Source organism: Scyliorhinus torazame, chromosome 10, assembly GCF_047496885.1.
Source record: "Scyliorhinus torazame isolate Kashiwa2021f chromosome 10, sScyTor2.1, whole genome shotgun sequence".
Classification (NCBI taxonomy): domain Eukaryota; kingdom Metazoa; phylum Chordata; class Chondrichthyes; order Carcharhiniformes; family Scyliorhinidae; genus Scyliorhinus; species Scyliorhinus torazame.
Window position 1 is genome coordinate 102,119,949 of NC_092716.1, and position 20,203 is coordinate 102,140,151.

A 20,203-nucleotide genomic window follows, 5' to 3' on the forward strand; every position below is an offset into this window, starting at 1 on the left:
CCTGGGGACCACATCCCCCGATCAGGGGTCCGTCCCGATGCGGACAAGGTAAGCGCCATCACAGCCATGCCGCGGCCGGCCGACAAGAAAGCTGTACTACGATTCCTGGGCATGGTCAACTTCCTCGGGAAATTCATTCCCAACCTTGCTTCCCACACAACGGCTCTGCGCCATCTCGTAAATAAATCTACAGAGTTCCAATGGCAACATACACACCAGCTGGAATGGGAGAAGCTCAAACACAAACTTGCCACGGCACCAGTGTTGGCGTTCTTCGACACGTCTCGTCCCACGAAAATCTCAACTGATGCCAGCCAATCTGGTATTGGAGCAGTGCTCCTGCAGAAAGATAACACGTCGTCATGGGCCCCGGTTGCCTATGCATCACGGGCCATGACCCCTACGGAACAGCGCTACGCGCAAATTGAAAAAGAATGCCTGGGCTTGCTAACTGGTTTGGACAAGTTCCACGATTATGTATATGGTCTTCCACGATTCACGGTCGAAACTGACCACCGCCCCCTGGTCAACATAATAAACAAGGACCTGAACGACATGACCCCTCGCCTCCAGCGCATCTTACTTAAACTCAGGAGGTATGATTTCCAACTGATCTACACTCCAGGGAAGGACCTCATCGTGGCGGATACCCTATCCCGAGCAGTGAGTACACCACCAGATGCGGAGGGGTTCGTATGTCAAGTTGAGGCACACGTGGCTTTGACAGCGGCAAATCTGCCGGCTAACGACCCCAGTCTGGCCCGCATACACGCAGAGACAGCGGCCGACCCCCTTCTACAGCGAGTGATGCGCCACATGACGGAAGGTTGGCTCAAAGGGCAGTGCCCGCAGTTCTATAATGTGCGAGATGACCTAACCACCATTGATGGGATCCTTCTGAAGCTAGACAGGATCGTTATTCCGCACAGTATGCGCCAGATGATTCTCAATCAAATACACGAAGGCCACTTGGGAGTCGAGAAGTGCAGACGGAGGGCCCGAGAGGCGGTATATTGGCCGGGCATTAATGACGATATTGCCAACATGGTACTCAATTGCACATCCTGCCAGAGGTTTCAGCCGGCGCAACCTCCTGAGACGCTTCTGCCCCATGAGCTGGTGACGTCCCCCTGGTCGACCTATTTCCCGCGCTTGGCATGGACTATATTATCATCATAGACTACTCCAATTACCCAGAAGTCATACCCCTACACGATCTGATGTCGTCTGCAGTCAGCAGGGCCTGCAAGGACACCTTTGCTCGCCACGGCATTCCGATGACTGTCATGTCGGACAATGGACCCTGTTTCGCCAGCCGTGAATGGTCGTCCTTTGCCGCATCATATGGTTTCACACACGTAACATCCAGCCCTCTACATCCACAGTCAAATGGAAAGGCGGAAAAGGGCGTTCACATTGCCAAGCGGCTCCTCTGCAAGGCTGCTGCTGCCGGATCGGACTTTCACCTTGCCCTGCTGGCCTATCGATCGGCCCCGCTAGCCATGGGTCTCTCGCCAGCACAGTTACTGATGGGTCGCACCCTCAGGACAACTGTGCCTTCCATCCTGACACCAACAACGGACCATGCTAAGGTACTGCACAAGATGCAACTGCAGCGTGATCGCCAGAAGAGTCTGTACGATACAAGGGCGACTGATCTTCCCCCCCCGTCCTCCGGGGATAAAGTCCGCATTCATCTGCCAAATGGTGGCTGGTCAGCACCTGCCGAAATTCTCCGACGTGTGGCTCCCTGCTCGTTCCTGGTACGAATGCCGGATGGATCAGTGCGTCGCCGCAATCGGCGAGCCCTTCGCCGCCTTCCACGCTCGCAACCGAACAGTGCACACACGCCGGGTCCTCCACTGGTTCCCGAGGATGACTTCGTGGAGCTGCCACAGATCATGCCCCTTCCATCGCCACCCGTGGCCAGGCTCGCACCTCAGCCGGTGGTTCTCGACCCACCCTTGAGATGGTCAACCCGAATTCGTCGCACACCTACTAGATTGGACTTATGAGACTGTTCGCACGTTAAAGTTGAAACACTATTGTATTGTAACATGTTACTGTTTTATCATTCCAGATATCGTTTGACCGGACCACACTTCAAAGTTTTTCGTCTTCCTGTTTTGTTATGGTACAACCTCGTTAGCATGACACACCCGACATCGCCCCATATATATAGTTACGCCACATGCACCTGCTGTAAATATCACGCACACACACTTTTAGATGCACTCACGACACATTCGTATTTATAACCACGTAGGCACATAATTTTGTAAAAAAGGGGGGATGTCATGATATTCAAACACACACATCATGATAGACACACCAACAGACAAATCAGCACACACAACACGACAACCAATCATAGACAAGGACAGAGACAGTATAAGAGAAGAAACACGACACCTGGTGGCCAGTAGATCTGGAGAACAGGACAAGGACAGGACCTGATTAACATCACATACAGGGAGTCACCACGTGCAGAGTATCAAGACAGAACTGTAAATAACAAGTTGAAATAAAACAGCGTTGTACCAAATACAACCGTGTTGGTTCATCTGTACATCAGAACACCCAACACTACAGGGCTTATGCTGTCTGTGCTGGTGTATCTGGACCTGCTGCTGCCTGTAAGAGAGAGATTGATTTGGTTCATGAGCAGGCTGAGTACAATATTGCATGCTAGCATTGCTGTTTCACAGCCCTGGGACCCGGGTTCAGTTCTGACTTTGACTGTGTGGAGCTTGCACGTGGTGCTAGTGTCTGCGTGGGTTTCCTCCAGTGCTTCAGTTTCCTTCCACAGTCAAATGATGTGCAGGTTGGGTGGATTGACCATGCTAAATTGCTCCTTAGTGTCCAGGGATTTGTAAGTTAGGTGGGGCTACAGGGGTAGGGTGGGGAGTGTACCTAGGTGGGATGCTCTTTCAGGGGCTGATGCAGCCTCAATTGGCTGAATGGCTTCCTTCTGAAATGTAGGGATTCTATAGTTCTTCTATGATTCTATGGTCACTCGCTGTGAATGTCAGAATGCGATCAACTCATGGATGGCTCATCCGTTTTGGTTTGCTGGGAAGGTTCAGTTCACTTTCCCCATAGGAGCAATCTATGTCCTTGCCCACCACCTCAGCTGCATCCTCCTCAAACCTGGAGAGATCCTGGATGTCCACCATCCCTGTGATCTCTCCCTCTTGTGTAGACAAACGGATGGAATATGATGACAAGAGATCAAACAGGGATTGGGTAGTATGCATACCTACCTTGTGTGCTGAGCACCCCCTCCCCCAAGGGCTGAGGATGATGTTTGTGCCGTATGATAGATGAGATACTGGTGAATGGGCTTTCAATGCTGATCTCCCTTCCTAATATTTTGTGGGAACCCCTGAACTGAGTAATGCTCTAATTGCAAAATGCCATGAGTGTGTGTGTTTGGAGTGAGCAGAATTATAACATATCCTGTTGGTGTGAATGAGATAATTGAAATGAAATGAAAATCGCTTATTGTCACAAGTAGGCTTCAAATGAAGTTACTGTGAAAAGCACCTAGTCGCCACATTCTGCCGCCTGTTCGGGGAGGCTCTTACGGGAATTCTTCCTCTTCCTGCACTTCAAGGTGTTTCTCAGGTGGATGCTCACACAGCTAACATCCCTAGTATTCACCTCCTAGGCCAGGGAGGTGAGGTTGGTTGACCTCCTGGAATCATCCCTTGTTTAGAGGACATCCACCCCCGTGCTCGCACACACTATGAATAAGAGTCCATCGGGAGTCATTGCTCAACCTTTCACTGCCTTATTTCTACTTGAAGTCAACTCAGCCTTGGTTGTCCACACAGTTGGAATGCAGAGAGTAATTTGAGTGTTTGGTTGGCATTTATAAATGGCGTCAGGATCAACGCACCTATTTAAGTTATGGTGGGATGGGCGAATCATTAGCAGCTCCGCTATGTGATTTGGAGAGCTACGTCCAAATGCATAATTCTTGATCTTCCTAGCATAAGATTGGGCTGAATTTCACGATCTGCCGACGTGGAAAACCTGGGTGGGATGGTCCGTTCTGCCGCACCCGTTTTCTGATGCGGCGTGCCCCGCCGGCAGCAGGATTCTCTGTCCCGGCAGCTGGCAAATGGGGTTTCCCATTGTGGCCGCTCCCATCGGGAAATCCATTATGCGCTGCTGGCGAAAGAGGATCCTGCCGACGGAGAATCCAGCCCCGTCTCTAATCTCGCTCTCCATCGCACTTGGTCTCCAGAGCGCAGAATTCTGCTCTACGTTCTTACATTGGATTACACTGAGCATGCAGTGCAGAAACAGGACATTTAGCCCAAAGCAGTCCATGATGGTGTTTATGCTCCACTTGAGCCTCCTTTCTTTTCTCATCTAAATTGACCATCATTGCATCAGTGGCAATCAATAGCGAACAGCAGACGAAGAGAGGCTCACACAGGTTTGCTATACAAGGAGCAGTTAACAACATAGAACGATAACATTTTAATGTGTCAAGAAATTGGTTGAGGTCTTCCGGAGGCGACCATGGAGTGAGTGGTCGCACATTTGGTGGCTCCTGCGCGTGGTGGACCTTTTGGGCCTTTTCCCCGGATAACTGCGGAGCTGAGTGTTAGTAAAAGGTGCATGAGGGATGGAAGAAGAGAGTATCCCACCGTTGTATGGATTTGTGGACCAGAAGTGGCCGAAAAAGGAGAACAACGGTCGAAGGTTTGTGTGGAACCTGCGACACAGGGGAAGATGGGGGAGGGTCAGGGTCCGAGCCTGCCAGCTCAGTGGTCGACGGAGCAGCTAGTGGGCTTCTTCCACGAGAATTTTGCCCAACAGAGGAAGGAGAACTTGGAGGACATGGCCAGGGTGGTAGATCCGATAAAGGCGATTTATTGACCACATGGAGATAAGGTTAGAAGCCGAGGGCCAGGTCATCCGAGAGGTTGAAGAGGTGATGGGGGAGCTCGAGGAGCAGCTTGCCTCAATGGCTGTGGAGATGGGGTTGATGAGTGATCAACATAGGCGGCTGCAGGACAAGATGGAGGACTTGGAGAATAGATCGCGTAGGCAGAACTTCAGGATCGTGGGTCTGCCGGAGGGCAGCGAGAGAGCGGACGCCGGTGCATATATGGCACGGATGTTCGAGAAGCTGCTGGATGAAGGAGCGTTTGCTCGGCCCTAGAGTGGACTGGGCGCTTATGAGGAAGCTGCAAGGGCGATGGTGGTGCGACTGCACCGGTTTATGGATAAGGAATGGATTTTGAGGGGGGCCAGGCAGACGAGGAGCTGCACATGGGAAGGCAGCGAGCTGCATGTATATCAGGACCTGAATGCAGAGCTGGCCAAAAGGAAGGCGAGCTTCAATAAGGAGGACATTGAACTCTGGAGGTGATGTTCCTATCTTGTATCTTGGTTTTTCTTCTGGTTTATATGAACCACTTTTGCACTATACTTGGGGCCGTTGCTCTGTTTTGGGTTTGTTTGCTTTTGATCGGTGACGGTGAGTGCTCTTTTCTATGTGATGGGTAGGGATTGTAAAGTTTGCAGTGGGAGGTTGGTTGAGTTGGAGGGGGGAGGGTAATCAACTGGGAGTAGGATGCTAGGCGCCATGGGCGGGGGCTACCAGGCTGGCTGGGCGGGCTAGCTCACAGAAGCACAGTGGGGGATGAGCAAGTAGTAAGTGTGTAGATGGGGGTTGGGATTGTTATTCTGGTATGAGGTGGGGGGGAAAGGGAGGGGGGTAGATGTCTGCTGACATGGGAGGGACTGTTGAAGAGTGACATGGTCAGGGTTGATGATGGTGGGCAGCCCAAGGGCGGGCCTGAGGCAGTACGGGACGCAGGCTGGATGCTGGCCCTGGAAGGATTATGGTTGATCGGCAGGGGGGGCGCGGTGCTGGTGTGTGGCCCCCGACAAGGCTGATTACATGGAATGTGAGAGGGATGAATGGGCCAGTCAAGAGGGCCCGTGTGTTCACACATCTGAAAAGCTTAAAGGTGGACATGGCAATGATACAGGAGACACACCTGAGGGTGGTGGATCAGACGAGGCTGAGGAAGGGTGGGTAGGGCAGGTATTCCATTTGGGGCTAGATTCCAAAACAAGGGCGGGTGGAGATTTTGATTAATAAGCGGGTTGTGTTCGAAGTGGGAAGTATAATGGTGGACTCTGGGGGGCAGATACATTATGGTGAGCAGGAAGCTGGAGGGGATGACGGTGGTGATGGTGAACATTTATGCACCGAACTGGGATGATGTAGAGTTTGTGAGGCGGATGTTGGGGAAGATCCCTGATCTGGACTCGCATCGGCTGATTATGGGGGTGGGGGGGAAGACTTCAATACAGTTATGGATCCAAGGCTGGATCAGTCGAGTCCGAAGACAGCGAGGGTGTCAGCGGTTGCGAAGGAGCTAAAGGGGTTTATGGGACAGATAGGGGGAGGGTGGGGTAGACCTGTGGAGGTTTTGGCGGCCGAGAGCGAAAGAGTACTCATTCTTTTCCCATGCATACAAAAGTGCAGTCCTGAATTAATTTTTTTGTTATGGATAGGGCGTTGTTGGCGGGGATGGTGGACGTTGAGTACTCGGCAGTAGTAGTGTCGGATCATGCCCCACACTGGGTAGACCTACGGTTGATTAAGGAGGGGGGGCCAGCGCCGGCACTGGAGGTTAGATATAGGACTTTTAGCAGAGGAGATGTGTGTGCGGGTGAGGGAAGCCATTCGGAGATATGTGGAGATAAACGATACTGGGAAGGTCTCGGCAGCTACGGTATGGGAGGCGCTGAAGGCAGTAGTGAGAGGGGAATTTAACTTGATTTGGGCACACGGGGACGGTGGAGCGGGCGGAGATGGATAGATTAGTGAGAAAGATTCTCCAGATGGACAGGAGGTACTCGGAGGCCCTGGAGGCGGGGTTGTTGAAGGAGCGGCAGAAGCTGCAGATGGAGTTTGGGTTGCTATCCACAGGGAAGGCGGTGGGGAAGTTGAGAAAGGTGAGAGGGGCGGTGTATGAATATGGAGAGAAGGCTAGCAGGATGCTAGCACACCAGTTAAGGAAACGGGCGGCGGCGAGGGAGATTGGAAAGTGAAGGACAGAGGGGGGACTACAATTCTGGACCCGGTGGGCTGAACGGGGTATTTGGACTTCCACAGCAGGTTATACGAGTCAGAGCCTCCAGTCAGGGTGGAGGGGATGAGGCGGTTTTTGGAGGGACTGGAGTTTCCGAGGGTGGGGGAAGAGGTGGTGGAGGGCCTAGGTGCACCAATTGGGCTGTTTGAAGTGGTGGAGGGACTGGAGGCGATGCAGTCGGGCAAGGCCCCTGGGCCGGATGGGTACCCAGTGAAATTTTATAAAAGGTTTTCAGGAGTGCTGACGCCCTTGCTGGTAAGGGCGTTTAACGAGGCTAGGGAGCGGTGGGTACTCGCTCCGACGATGTCACAGGCCTCGATCTCTCTCCTGCTGAAGCGGAATAAGGACCCGGAACAATGCGGATCGTATAGGCCAATCGCCTTTCTAAATGGTGATGCCAAGCAGCTGGCCAAGATCTTGGTCTTGAGAATAGAGGACTGTGTGCCAGGGATGATAGGGGAGGACCAGACGAGGTTTGTGAAGGGGAGACATTTAACGGCGAATATTAGAATGCTGCTAAACATGATCATGATGCCCTCCGAGGGAAGTGAGGTGGAGGTGGTGGTCGCCATGGATGTAGAGAATGTGTTTAATCGGATGGAATGGGAGTATCTGTGGGAGGTCCTAGGGCGGTTTGGGTTTGGGCAGGGTTTACTGGGTTGGGTCCGGTTGCTGTGCCAGGCACCTGTGGCAAGTGTGTGGGCAAACCTCGTGAGCTCGGATTATTTTAAGCTGCACCGGGGGACGAGGCAGGGAAGTCCACTGTTGTTTGCCTTGGCCATGGTGCTGAGAGCGTCAAAGGACTGGCAGGGAATTGTGCGGTGGAGGGTTGGAGCACAGGGTCTTGCTATATGCTGACAACCTATTTTTGTATATTTCTGACCCGCAAGGGGTGGGGGGATTGGACTATAGGGATCCTAGGGGAATGTGGCCGGTTTTTGGGGTACAAATTGAATATGGGTAAAAGTGAGGTCTTTGCGATTCAGGCGAGGGGGCAAGAGAGGAGACTGGGGGGAATGCCGTTCAATGGGATGGGAGGGAGCTTTATGTATTTGGGCATCCAGGTGGTGCAGGAGTGGGAGCAGTGGAGGAGATGAAGGGGGACTTTAGAAGGTGGGACGTGCTCCCGCTGTCACTGGCGGGGAGGGTGCTGACGGTAAATATGACGGTTCTCCCAAGGTTTTTGTTCATATACAAGTGCCTACCTATTTTTATTCCCGAGGCTTTCTTTAAAAGGGTGAATGTGTTGATCTCAGGGTTTGTGTGGGTGGGTAAAGCCCCACAGGTAAAGAAGGTGCTGCTGGAGTGGGGTGTAGGGGAGGGGGTGTTGGCTCTGCCGAATTTCAGAAACTACCCCTGGGCGGCTAACATAGCAATGGTTAGGAAGTGGATAGTGGAGGAGGGGTTGGTATGGGAGCAGGTGGAAGCGGCATCATGTAGGGGCACGTTTAGGGGCACTGTTAACGGCACATCTGCCGTTCTCACCAGCTCAGTACTGCACAAGCTTGGTGGTAGTGGCGACCTAGAGGGTGTGGGGACAGTGGTGGAAGCACATGGGAATGGAGTTGGCATGGACACCTATTTGTGGCAACTGCCGGCTTGCACCGTGGGGGCTGGATGGGGGGTTTCGGAGGTGGCAACGAGTGGTCACCATTGCGGTTTGGGGTCCATTCCATGCTTGGAGGACTTGGAGGAGGAGTTTCAGCTGCCCAGGAGGACTGGGTCCCACTACCTGCAGGTGAGGGACTTTGCATGGAGGCAGGTTTTGACCTTTCTGCACCCACCGCCCCAGGGGGTACAGGACAAGGTAGTGTCAAAAACGGGAGTGGGGGAGTAGTTCTCAGAAATTTATAAAGAACTCATGGAATGGGAGGGAACCCCGATAAGGGAGCTAAAGCGAAAATGGGAGGAAGAATTGGGCAAGGGATTGTGGGATGATGCTCTGAGTAGAGCCAACGTCGTGAGCCAGGCTTAGCCTGATACAATTCAAGATGGTCCACAGGGCGCATATGACTGTGGCCAGAATGTGCAGATCTGTTGAAGGCGTGGAGGATAAATGTGGGTTGTGTGCGGGAGGGCCCGCAAATCATGCCCATATGTTTTGGGCATGTCCGGAGCTGGGGGAATTCTGGTAAGGATTTGCCGATGTCATGTCCACGGTATTGAAGGTACAGGTGGTTCCGAGTCCAGAGGTGGCGATTTTTGGTGTCGGAAGACCCGGGAGTCCAGGGGATGAGAGAGGCTAATGTGTTGGCCTTTGCCTCCCTGGTAGCCCGGCGTGGCGTGGAGGGACTCGGAACCCCCCAAATTGGGGGTATGGGTCAGTGACATGGCCGGGTTTCTCAAGCTTGAGAAGATCAAGTTCGTCCTGAGGTGGGCAGGGGGGTTGGTTGAGGTAGGAAATAGTTAGTGGGAAAGGGGGGGCTGGGGAAACTGTGTATGTAAGCCACGTTGGCTGGGTTTGGTTGTTGGTTTGGTGGGCGTTATCTGTTCTGTTGTTTTATTCCTCTTGAAAATTGTTGTTAAAAGTTATATATACCTTAATAAAATTTTTTTTTAAAAAGAAATTGATTGAGGTGTCAAGATGTTGGCATATTAAAGACTTTTAATTTCAAGGAACAGGGCAAAGCATTTTTCAATACCGGGCTTTTAATGATGAGAGGGGAACTGAATTAGCAGGATTTTAGACTATCCCTGCAATGGAGCCAGCCAGATTAGGAATATGGGGTGCAGGCTGGCAACCTAAAACAGCCCTCACCCTTAAAAGTCTCTACTCAAAATACACAACCCCCAAAATAGGATTATGTAGCGCACAATGACTTACGCGAGATGAGAAGCGATGAAGTCTATCTAGGCTTTATTAAGCGAGACTTGTCCCCAGCAGCTCAGCAACAGAATGAGGCTGCGGGGAGAAGCTCTTATACTCCGCCTTCAGGGCGGAGCCAGAAGTCGGCAGATCCAACCAGGACCCGGGACCTGTCAGCCAATAGCCTCTCGGCTTCACAGGTACCACATTACCCCTAATACATACCACCACATTCACCCCTTGTTAAAAAGGAACCCAAAAGGTGGTTCGCATGGTGGTAGGGGTTTACAAGGCTGGCCCTGGAACAAATTTCGGACTGTGTTAATACAGCTTTAGCCCTACACTGGGCTATGTACAAGTTTGTGAGAACTATTTACAATACGGGCAAAAACATTTTTTTTTGTTACAACAACATTCTTGCTTTTTCTTGGTGTCACGCGGATTCCACGAGTCGAGCGGGCGGTCTGGTCTTCCTCGTCGATCGCCTCAGCCCCGGTGGTGGTGCAGGTGCTTGCTCGGGCGTTGTCGTCTCCGGGAGCGTTTCGCTGTTTGTTCCTGTTTTACTTCTGGGTGGGCACGGGAGGAGGACTGATCCCCCCGGGAAGGGGGCGGTCGCGGGGTGCGCCGGTGGCAGGGAGGGGGTGATCGGTGTCGGGGGTGTGTGTGTGTTGCCGGCGGGCGCCAGGTCCCGCAGGGAGACCGTGTCCTGTCGGCCGTCGGGGTACGCCACGTACTGCGGGTTCGCGTGGAGAAGGTGGACCCTCTCGACCAATGGGTCCGATTTGTGCACCCGCACATGTTTCCGAAGCAAGTTGGGTCCTGGGGCCGCCAGTCAGGTCGGCAGCGACGTTCCGGAGGAGGACTTCCTGGGGAAGACAAGGAGGCGCTCATGAGGCGCTTGATTAGTGGTGGTACACAGCAGCGACCGGATGGAGTGGAGAGCGTCCGGGAGGACCTCCTGCCACCGGGAAACTGGGAGATCCCTGGACCGTAGGGCCAGTAGGACGGTCTTCCAGACCGTGCCGTTCTCCCTCTCTACTTGCCCGTTCCCCCGGGGGTTGTAGCTGGTCGTCCTGCTCGAGGCTATGCCCTTGCTGAGCAGGAACTGGCGCAGCTCGTCGCTCATGAAGGAGGACCCCCTGTCGCTATGGATATACGTGGGGAAACTGAACAGTGTGAATATGATGTCAAGGGCTTTAATGACTGTGCCCGCTGTCATGTCGGGGCAGGGGATGGCGAAGGGGAAACGGGAGTACTCGTCCACCACGTTCAGGAAGTATGCGTTGCGGTCGGTGGAGGGGAGGGGCCCTTTGAAATCCAAACTGAGGTGTTCAAAGGGGCGGGAAGCCTTGATCAGGTGCACTCTATCCGGCCTGAAAAAGTGCGGTTTGCACTCTGCGCAGTTGTGGCAGTTCCTGGTGACTGTACGGACCTCCTCCACAGAGTAGGGGAAGTTGCGGGACTTTATAAAATGGTAGAATCGGGTGACCCCCGGGTGGCAGAGGTCTTCGTGGAGGGCTTGGAGGCGGTCTATTTGTGCGTTGGCACATGTGCCGCGGGACAGGGCATCGGACGGCTCGTTCAGCTTTCCGGGACGATACAAGATCTCATAGTTAAAGGTGGAGAGCTCGATCCTCCACCTTAAGATCTTGTCATTCTTAATTTTGCCCCGCTGTGCATTATCGAACATAAAGGCTACCGACCGTTGGTCGGTGAGAAGAGTGAATCTCCTGCCGGCCAGGTAATGCCTCCAATGTCGCACAGCTTCCACTATGGCTTGGGCTTCCTTTTCCACCGAGGAGTGGCGGATTTCTGAGACGTGGAGGGTCCGGGAGAAAAAGACCACGGGTCTGCTCGCTTGGTTAAGGGTGGCCGCCAGAGCTACAGCGGATGCGTCGCTCTCGACCTGGAAGGGGAGGGACTCGTCGATGGCGCGCATTGTGGCCTTTGCGATATCCGCTTTGATGCGGCTGAAGGCCTGGCGAGCCTCTGTCGACAGGGGGAAGGTAGTGGACTGTATTAGCGGGCGGGCCTTGTCTGCGTACTGGGGGACCCACTGGGCGTAATATGAAAAGAAGCCCAGGCAACGTTTCAGGGCTTTGGAGCAGTGGGGCAGGGGAAATTCCATAAGGGGGCGCATGCGTTCGGGGTCGAGGCCTATTACTCCATTGCGCACTACGTATCCCAGGATGGCCAAACGGTTTGTGCTAAAAACGCATTGTTCCTCGTTATATGTGAGGTTCAGGGCGTTTGCGGTCTGAAGGAACTTTTGGAGGTTGGCGCCGTGGTCCTGCTGATTGTGGCCGCAGATGGTTACGTTGTCGAGGTACGGGAATGTGGCCTGCAACCCGTGCTGGTCAACCATTCGGTCCATCTCTCGCTTGAAGACCGAGACCCCGTTCGTGACGCCAAATGGGACCCTTAGGAAGTGGTATAGCCGCCCGTCTGCCTCGAAGGCGGTGTACTTGCGGTCACCTGGGCGGATGGGGAGCTGGTGGTAGGCGGACTTGAGGTCCACGGTGGAAAAGACCTTATACTGAGCAATCCGATTGACCATGTTGGATATGCGGGGGAGAGGGTACGCATCTAGCTGCGTGTACCGGTTGATGGTCTGACTATAGTCTACGACCATCCTTTGCTTCTCCCTGGTCTTTACGACTACCACCTGGGCTCTCCAGGGACTATTGCTGGCCTGGATTATGCCTTCCTTCAGCAACCGCTGGACTTCAGACCGGATAAATATCCGGTCCTGGGCGCTGTACCGTCTGCTCCTAGTGGCGACGGGTTTGCAATCCGGGGTGAGGTTTGCAAACAAGGACGGCGGTTCAACCTTGAGGGTTGCGAGGCCGCAGATAGTGAGTGGGGGTATTGGGCCGCCGAATTGGAATGTTAGGCTCTGAAGGTTACACTGGAAGTCTAATCCCAGTAATGTGGGTGCGCAGAGTTGGGGCAGGACGTAGAGCCTGTAGTTCTTGAACTCCCTCCCTTGCACCGTTAGGTTTGCGATGCAGAACCCTTTGATCTCCACTGAGTGGGATCCTGCAGCTAGGGAAATCTTTTGCGTGCTTGGATGGATGGTCAGAAAACAGCGTCTTACCATGTCTGGGTGAATAAAACTTTCAGTGCTCCCGGAGTCGATCAGGCATGGCGTCTCGTATCCGTTGACCAGCACCGTTGTCGTCGTCGTCTGGAGCGTCCGGGGCCGCGATTGATCCAGTGTCACCAAAGCCAGTCGTGGTAGTAGTGTCGCGGCATCTTCTTCGGACCCCGTGGAGCCGTCGATGCTGTGGTCCTTTGTTGTCAACCAAGATGGTGGCGTCCATGAATCGCACGCAGCCGGAGGTGGACAAAATGGCCGTCCCCATGGGTCGCACGTGGTCGGGGGTGGACAAAATGGCCGCCCCCATGAATCGCACGTGGCTGTCCTCGTTCTTCTCCGGGGATTGCGGCGACCCCCCGGGCCCGGCACACTGCCGCGTGATGGCCCTTTTTGCCGCAGCTTTTACAAGTAGCTGCGCGGGCCGGGCAGTGCTGTTGGGGGTGTTTCGCCTGTCCGCAAAAATAGCAGCGGGCCCCCCCGGGATGGTCTGGCGCTTTAACTGCGCAAGCTTGCGGAGGGGGGGTGCCGGGGAGTTGGTCGCGACGGGGGTCCACGGAGCCCAAGGGGCTGCCGCGTGGTCGGGGCCGTAGGCGCGGGTGTTTTGGGAGGCCACATCCAGGGAGGCCGCAAGGGCCCGTGCCTCTGAGAGTCCTAGCGACTCTCTTTCTAAAAGTCTTTGACGAATTTGGGGAGAGTTCATACCTGCCACGAATGCGTCACGAATTAGCAGGTCCGTGTGTTCGATCGCGTTCACCGGCGGGCAGTTGCAGCCTCGTCCCAAAATCAGCAGCGCGCCGTAGAATTTGCCGTCTCGTCGCGAGTTGGTGGCGCGCGTAGACCTGGTTTACGGGCTGAACGTAGATGCCCTTCAGCAATGCGAGCGCCGTCGGGATATCCTCTGTGTCTTCTATTAGTGAGTAAATTTCCGGGCTTACCCTCGAATGCAGGACCTACATTTTCTGCTCTTCCGTGATCCGGCCGGGGGCCGTTCGGAGGTAGCCTTCAAAGCATGCTTGCCAGTGTTTGAATACGGCCGCCGAGTTAGCGGCATGGGGGCTGATCCGCAGGCACTCCGGGGCGATCCGGAGCTCCACAGTCTTTTAAGCTCGCTTAATAAATTGTAGCGCACAATGACTTACGCGAGACGAGAAGCGATGAAGTCTATCTAGGCTTTATTAAGCGAGACTTGTCCCCAGCAGCTCAGTAACAGAATGAGGCTGCGGGGGAAGCTCGTGCTCTTATACTCCACCTTCAGGGCGGAGCCAGAAGTCGGCAGATCCACCCAGGACCCGGGACCTGTCAGCCAATAGCCTCTCGGCTTCACAGGTACCACATTATCCCGAATACATACCACCACAGATTAGTCATCCAGGAAGTGGATCCTAGTTGCCTTTTACACCACTCTCTGAAAATCCAGGCTCTAAAATCAACTGCCGATTCCCTATCACCTGTTGTACATTGTTGCACAAAGTCAAAACTTACCCTAATGATTTTTTTGCTTCAGTACTGCTCTGTTTCGCTGTGACCCCACTGTCACGGTGGCCATCTTGTGTAAACCTAGGTAGTGAGTTTCAGTGGGCTGTTTAATTGCTAGGATCATCACAGCCAGACTTGACCTTTTAACCGTTACATTTGCACGGTGGCGCAAAGGTTAACTCTGTTGCCTATGGCCCGGGTTCAATCCCGGCCCCGGGTCACTGTCTGTGTGGAGTTTGCAAATTCTCCCCGTGTCTGCGTGGGTTTTACTCCCACAACTCAAAGGTGTGCAGGTTAGGTGGATTGGCCACACTAATTGCCCCTTGATTGGGAAAAATTAAATTTTGGGTACTCTAAATCTACTAAAAAAAGGAAAAATTCACTTAATAAGATTCCTTATTTTTTTCCTCAATGCATAGCGATGCCAATTGTGCATCCATATGAATCCTTCAGCCCGAAGTCAGCTAAACCAGTATAAACCAGGGATCAAATCATGGACTTTTAGGGTTTATTTAGTTCAGTTACTTATTGCTTTAACCAGCAGAGCCATCTGGGGTCTTTAGTTGGTAATTTTTAAGGGATGGATGGAGACCTCAGCTGAAGAGTCTCTTTCAACACAATCTGAAAAAAGCCCCAATGAGGTAATTATCAATCATTTTCAATGTATTCACTCTCATTCTATTATGCTAACCAAGGTCGGCTATTGTTTCTTTCAAGGTAAATAATATTTTTGAAAAAAATTCTTGTCTCCTATGGAGGTTGTGTTCTGCAGGAAAGCACCTACCACCAGTCTCGATAAAACCTCCGATCTCCAAACCGCAAAAGCTCAGCGATAAAGTTCAAGGTCGAATGGAAGAACCCATGGAACAATATGAGCCACATGAAGTGATTAGGAATCTGTAGGAGAAACCACATTGAATAGTCTTTAATTTGCAGTGAACAACACATTTTGAGATGAATTAGAATCTTTATTGCAACATTACTTCTTTAAAACGTGGGCAGCATGGTAGCACTGTGGTTAGAATTATGGCTTCACAGCACCAGGGTCCCAGGTTCAATTCCCGGCTTGGGTCACTGTCTGTGCGGAGTTTGCGCGTTCTCCCGTGTCTGTGTGGGTTTCCCCCCACAAGTCCCGAAAGACGTACTATTAGGTAATTTGAGCATTCTGAATTCTCCCTCTGTGTACCAAACAGGCGCCGGAATGTGGCGACCAGGGGCTTTTCACAGTAAATTCATTGCAGTGTTAATGTAAGCCTACTTGTGATAATAAAGATTATTATTAATTAAATCCTCATCTCAACCCCTAGTTCCCCATGGCATCCATCTCGTATGGCGGATTGGAGCACAATCGGGTGACACGATAGCACAGTGGTTAGCACTGCTGCTTCACAGTGACAGGAACCCAGGTTCAATTCCAGCCTTGGTTGGGTGACCGTCTATGTGGAATTTGCACTTTCTACCTGTGACTGCATGGGTTGCCTCCAGGTGCTCTGGTTTCCTCCCACGGTCCAACTGGATTGGCCATGCTAATGGGTGTCCAAAGATGTGCAGGTTAGGTGGGGTTATGGGAATTCGGTGGGAGAACGGGCCTAGGTAGAGAGCTCTTTCAGAGGGTTGATGCAGACTTGATGGACCAAATGGCCTCCTTCTGCACTGTAGGAATTCTATGGTTTATATAATCTCATCCCGTAACTTGGCCAACACTTTTTTACTGTGCCATCCTATTCCATATTTCCGATAAATTTCCAATCCTTCCATGTTGTTCCTCCTCCCACTCATTGTCATTCGTCCTTAATTCATCGTCCGCTCAAATGCCAGGTCCCCATATTGCTATCCACCTAATCTCTCCAGCCAGGGTAACTGCACATGTGTAACACAATCCAGTCCACAGTGTAACCTACATGCACCGACACACTCCAACAGGGATGTTCATTAAGGGCATGCAACTTGCTGGCAGAAAGTTTATGAGGTTTGGGCCTCTAAACGGATTTTGACACAATCTGGAGGCATTGGTGGATATCTGATGCACGCTGGCAGTTAGCAACCCAAAAGTTAAAATCTACTGTTGACTTTGCATACACAAAAGGACAGCACACTAATTGTTACCTGTAAACCAGTGTTCTTCAAACAGCCAGGTGGACGGTGGAAAGTGCTACCGTGGGCAGGGGTCAGTCCTTGTCAAACAACGCAGAACATTGCAAAGCGTGTCCTCAACATAGAATCCCTACAGTGCAGAAGGAGGCCATTTGGCCATCGAGACTGCACCGAAACTTCAAATGAACAATCTACCCATACCCACCTCCCCCTTTTCCGTAACCTCATAGCCGAGGCTGCACATCCCTGGACACTAAGGCAGTGTTCTTCAAACTTTTTTCCGGGGACCCATTTTTACCAACCGGCCAACCTTCGGGACCCAACCCGGCCGACCTTCGGGACCCAATCCGGCCGACCTTTGTGACCCACACCGGCCGACTTTCGCGACCCACGCCGGCTGACCTGAACGACCCACGCCGGCTGACCTTCGCGACCCACGCCGGCCGACCTGAACGACCCACCATTTTCTCTTACCTTGTTTGCTGCTGATAAAAATGGAGGAAATGGTTTTGGGTCCCTTTGGCCCTCGTACACGCTCCTCCAATGGAACCTTTTGGATGAAGGTGAAGCCTTCCGGTGTCGGAAAGTATGGAGTCTCCATCTGTCCAAAGTTCTGCATTTTTTCCCATAAAACTTTATTAAATAAACCCCGCCCCCCCCGAACTTGTAAAAAAAAAATGAATAAAATAAATGAAAAAAAAATTAAATGAATAAAATAAATGAATAAAACCCCCTCCCGAATTTGTAAAAAAAAAATGAATAAAATAAATGAAAAAAATAAAAATTAAATGAATAAAATAAATGAATTAAAAATACCCCAAACTTGTAAAACAAAAAGCTGCGACCGTTTAAAAAAATAGCGGCCGCACTGCGCATGCGCGCCCGATCATCGGCGTGCATGCGCATAGTTTTGCGCATGCACGCCGATGATTGTGCTGCGCACTGCGGGCAAATTTTTTTACATGTTCGTGGCCATTTTAAAGGCCACTTGCAGCCGGCATTATTAAAAGCCGGCTGCTGCGCGGGGATTTACGCAATCGGGTGCACCGCGAAAGATGGCTCCGCGACCCTCCCGACACCCGCCTGCGACCCACCCACGGGTCACGCCCCCGAGTTTTAAGAACACTGCTGTAAATCATACTGTCAATTTTGGGTGGGCTTGTCACAACGTGAAACTGTATATAAAGTAATACAAATGTATTTATTTTAGGAGCCCAATTGTAAATTTCAGAGCTGCATAGGATTTATTTCAGATATAGCAATGCTGGTCATTCTTGCAAGCAGTCTGAATGTCTTATGTTCAGGAGCATTATCATTTTTACCAATATTTAATCATTCAATATTGTCACCCAGGAATTGCAATAGGATCCCTCCTGAACCGAGCTAGATGGTGTCCTTCAAACATGCTCTCAAATATGTTTCTTCAGTGAACCAAAAATATTGAGGTCAAATGCAAATCGTGACAAATTTTGTTTCATAATTCTCCTGTGAAGTGTCTTGGAATGTATTACTATGTTAAAGGCACTCTATAAATGCAATTAATTGTTGTTAAGCTATTTAATTTCATAGTCATGATGTGGATATGCCGGCGTTGCACTGGGGTGAGCACAGTAAGAGGTCTTACAACACCATGTTAAAGTCCAACAGGTTTGTTTCGAATCATTAGCTTTTGGAGCACAGCTCCTTCCTCAGGTGAATGAAGAGGTGGGTTCCAGAAACATATATATAGATAAAGTCAAAGATGTAAGACGATATTTTGAATGCGAGTCTTTGCAGGATGTCCCGAAGCGTGGTACATTGGTGAGACCATGCAGACGCTACGACAATGGATGAACGGACATCACGCGACAATCGCCAGGCAGGAATGTTCCCTTCCAGACGGGGAACACTTCAACAGTCAAGGGCATTCAGCCTCTGATCTTCGGGTAAGCGTTCTCCAAGGCGGCCTTCAGGACGCGTGACAACGCAGAATCACCGAGCAGAAACTTATAGCCAAGTTCCACACACATGAATACGGCCTCAACCGGGACTTTGGATTCATGTCGCATTACATTCACCCCCCCCACCATCTGGCCTGGGCTTGCGATATCCTACCAACTGTCCTGGCTTGAGACAATTCACACCTCTTTAACCTGTGATTATCCCTCTCTCCAGTTGCTCCGTCTGGACCTGTAAAGGCTTAATTACCTGCAAAGACTCCCACATTGTGGTGGCCTGCCATTCATTCTCCTCCTCCAGCCCGTCACCCCTCTGCTGAGCGATGTGAGGACACGGCAGGCCACCACAATGTGGGAGACTCGCTTTGCGCTATACTGGAAGGCCCCTCCAGAGCGGTCCAGGCACCTGAATCGCATTTTCCGAATGCCAATGCACCAATCGATCACACCCCTGGTCACTGCATGGGCGTCGTTGTGACAGCTCTCCTCGCCTAATAGGACATTAACAGTGTGTCTCCAATCAGATTTCTTGAGAGGAAACGAATCTAAACCATAAAGTGTAAATTATTATATTTAATTCCATACCAAACCTTGCACACATACCAAAATGGAGACAAAGGATTACGAAAGAGATAAAACGGGCATAAAAACATACTACACAAATTTCAGCAGTTTAAGAATGTGCTTCAGCCCCACCTTCTCAAGGGCAGTTAGCAATGGACACTAAATGCAGGCCTTAACACCCCATTAACAATAAAGACACAATTGTGCTGTAATTGCTGAAATGGGCTCATTTTCAGGGCCCTTGTTTATGAACTGGTTTTGTTGAATGTTAGAGACAATGGGTTGGATTCTCCGTTTCTGAGACTAAGTGCTAATGCCAGCGGACCATGTGTGGAGTTTCACGACAAAGAAATCGGCAAAACACCTGCACCGATTCAGCAACTTTTAATCAATGAACTCCATGAAAAATGGTGCCGGATTCGTCCGGTCCGTGATTGGCACTCAGGAGGCTGACATGCTGCAGCCGCACTTAATTGGTCCTTCCCCCCACACACACTGTCCTAGCCAACAAGATGGCTGGAAGGAGAGAAACGCCACAGTTCAGCGACACTGAGCTGGAGTCCCGCCTGGACGCGGTGGAGGAGAAGCGGATGATCCTATACCCAGCCCGGGAGGAAAGCCACCAGGCGCTGCCATTTGCCGTGCCTGGGCGCAGGTGGCAGGGGCGGACAATGCTGTGGGCAATGCCGTCCGGACTGGCACCCAGTGCAGGAAGAAACTGCACGACCTCCTCAGGGCGGCTAGGCTGAGTGTCCCTAGCACTAACCCCGCCCGCCACACACCTGTAACCCGGCCCCTCCCCCCCGGGGGGCCGCTGAAGCCCCACCCTGCCCCACATGCCAGCAAACCCCGCCCTGAGGAGAAGGTCGAGCACAATCGGCAGGAGCGGGTGAAACCCGGAGGGGAACCAGACATGCGGCCCCTCACCATGCCCAAGCAGAGGGCCCTGAACATGACCGGTGGCCAGGGTGGAGTGCGGTCATGAGCGAGGAAGTGAGACCCCGCTGAGTTGCAGTTCCCCATGACACGTGTCGATACCCTCCCTTCACCCCCACCCACCCCCACACCCCCTCACCACCACAGCAGCCTCACACCCCAC

At 52.1% G+C, this 20,203-nt stretch overlaps 1 protein-coding gene across 1 annotated transcript in view; it reads right to left on the bottom strand.

Moving 5' to 3' along the window:
• LOC140430238 (diacylglycerol O-acyltransferase 1-like) overlaps positions 1 to 20,203 on the bottom strand; it is a 475,807-nt gene that overhangs the window by 27,443 nt on the left and 428,161 nt on the right. Inside the window, exon 15 of the mRNA XM_072517667.1 lies at positions 15,294 to 15,406. Coding sequence (XP_072373768.1) covers positions 15,294 to 15,406 — 113 coding nt within the window. The remainder of the gene's footprint in view (positions 1 to 15,293; positions 15,407 to 20,203) is intronic.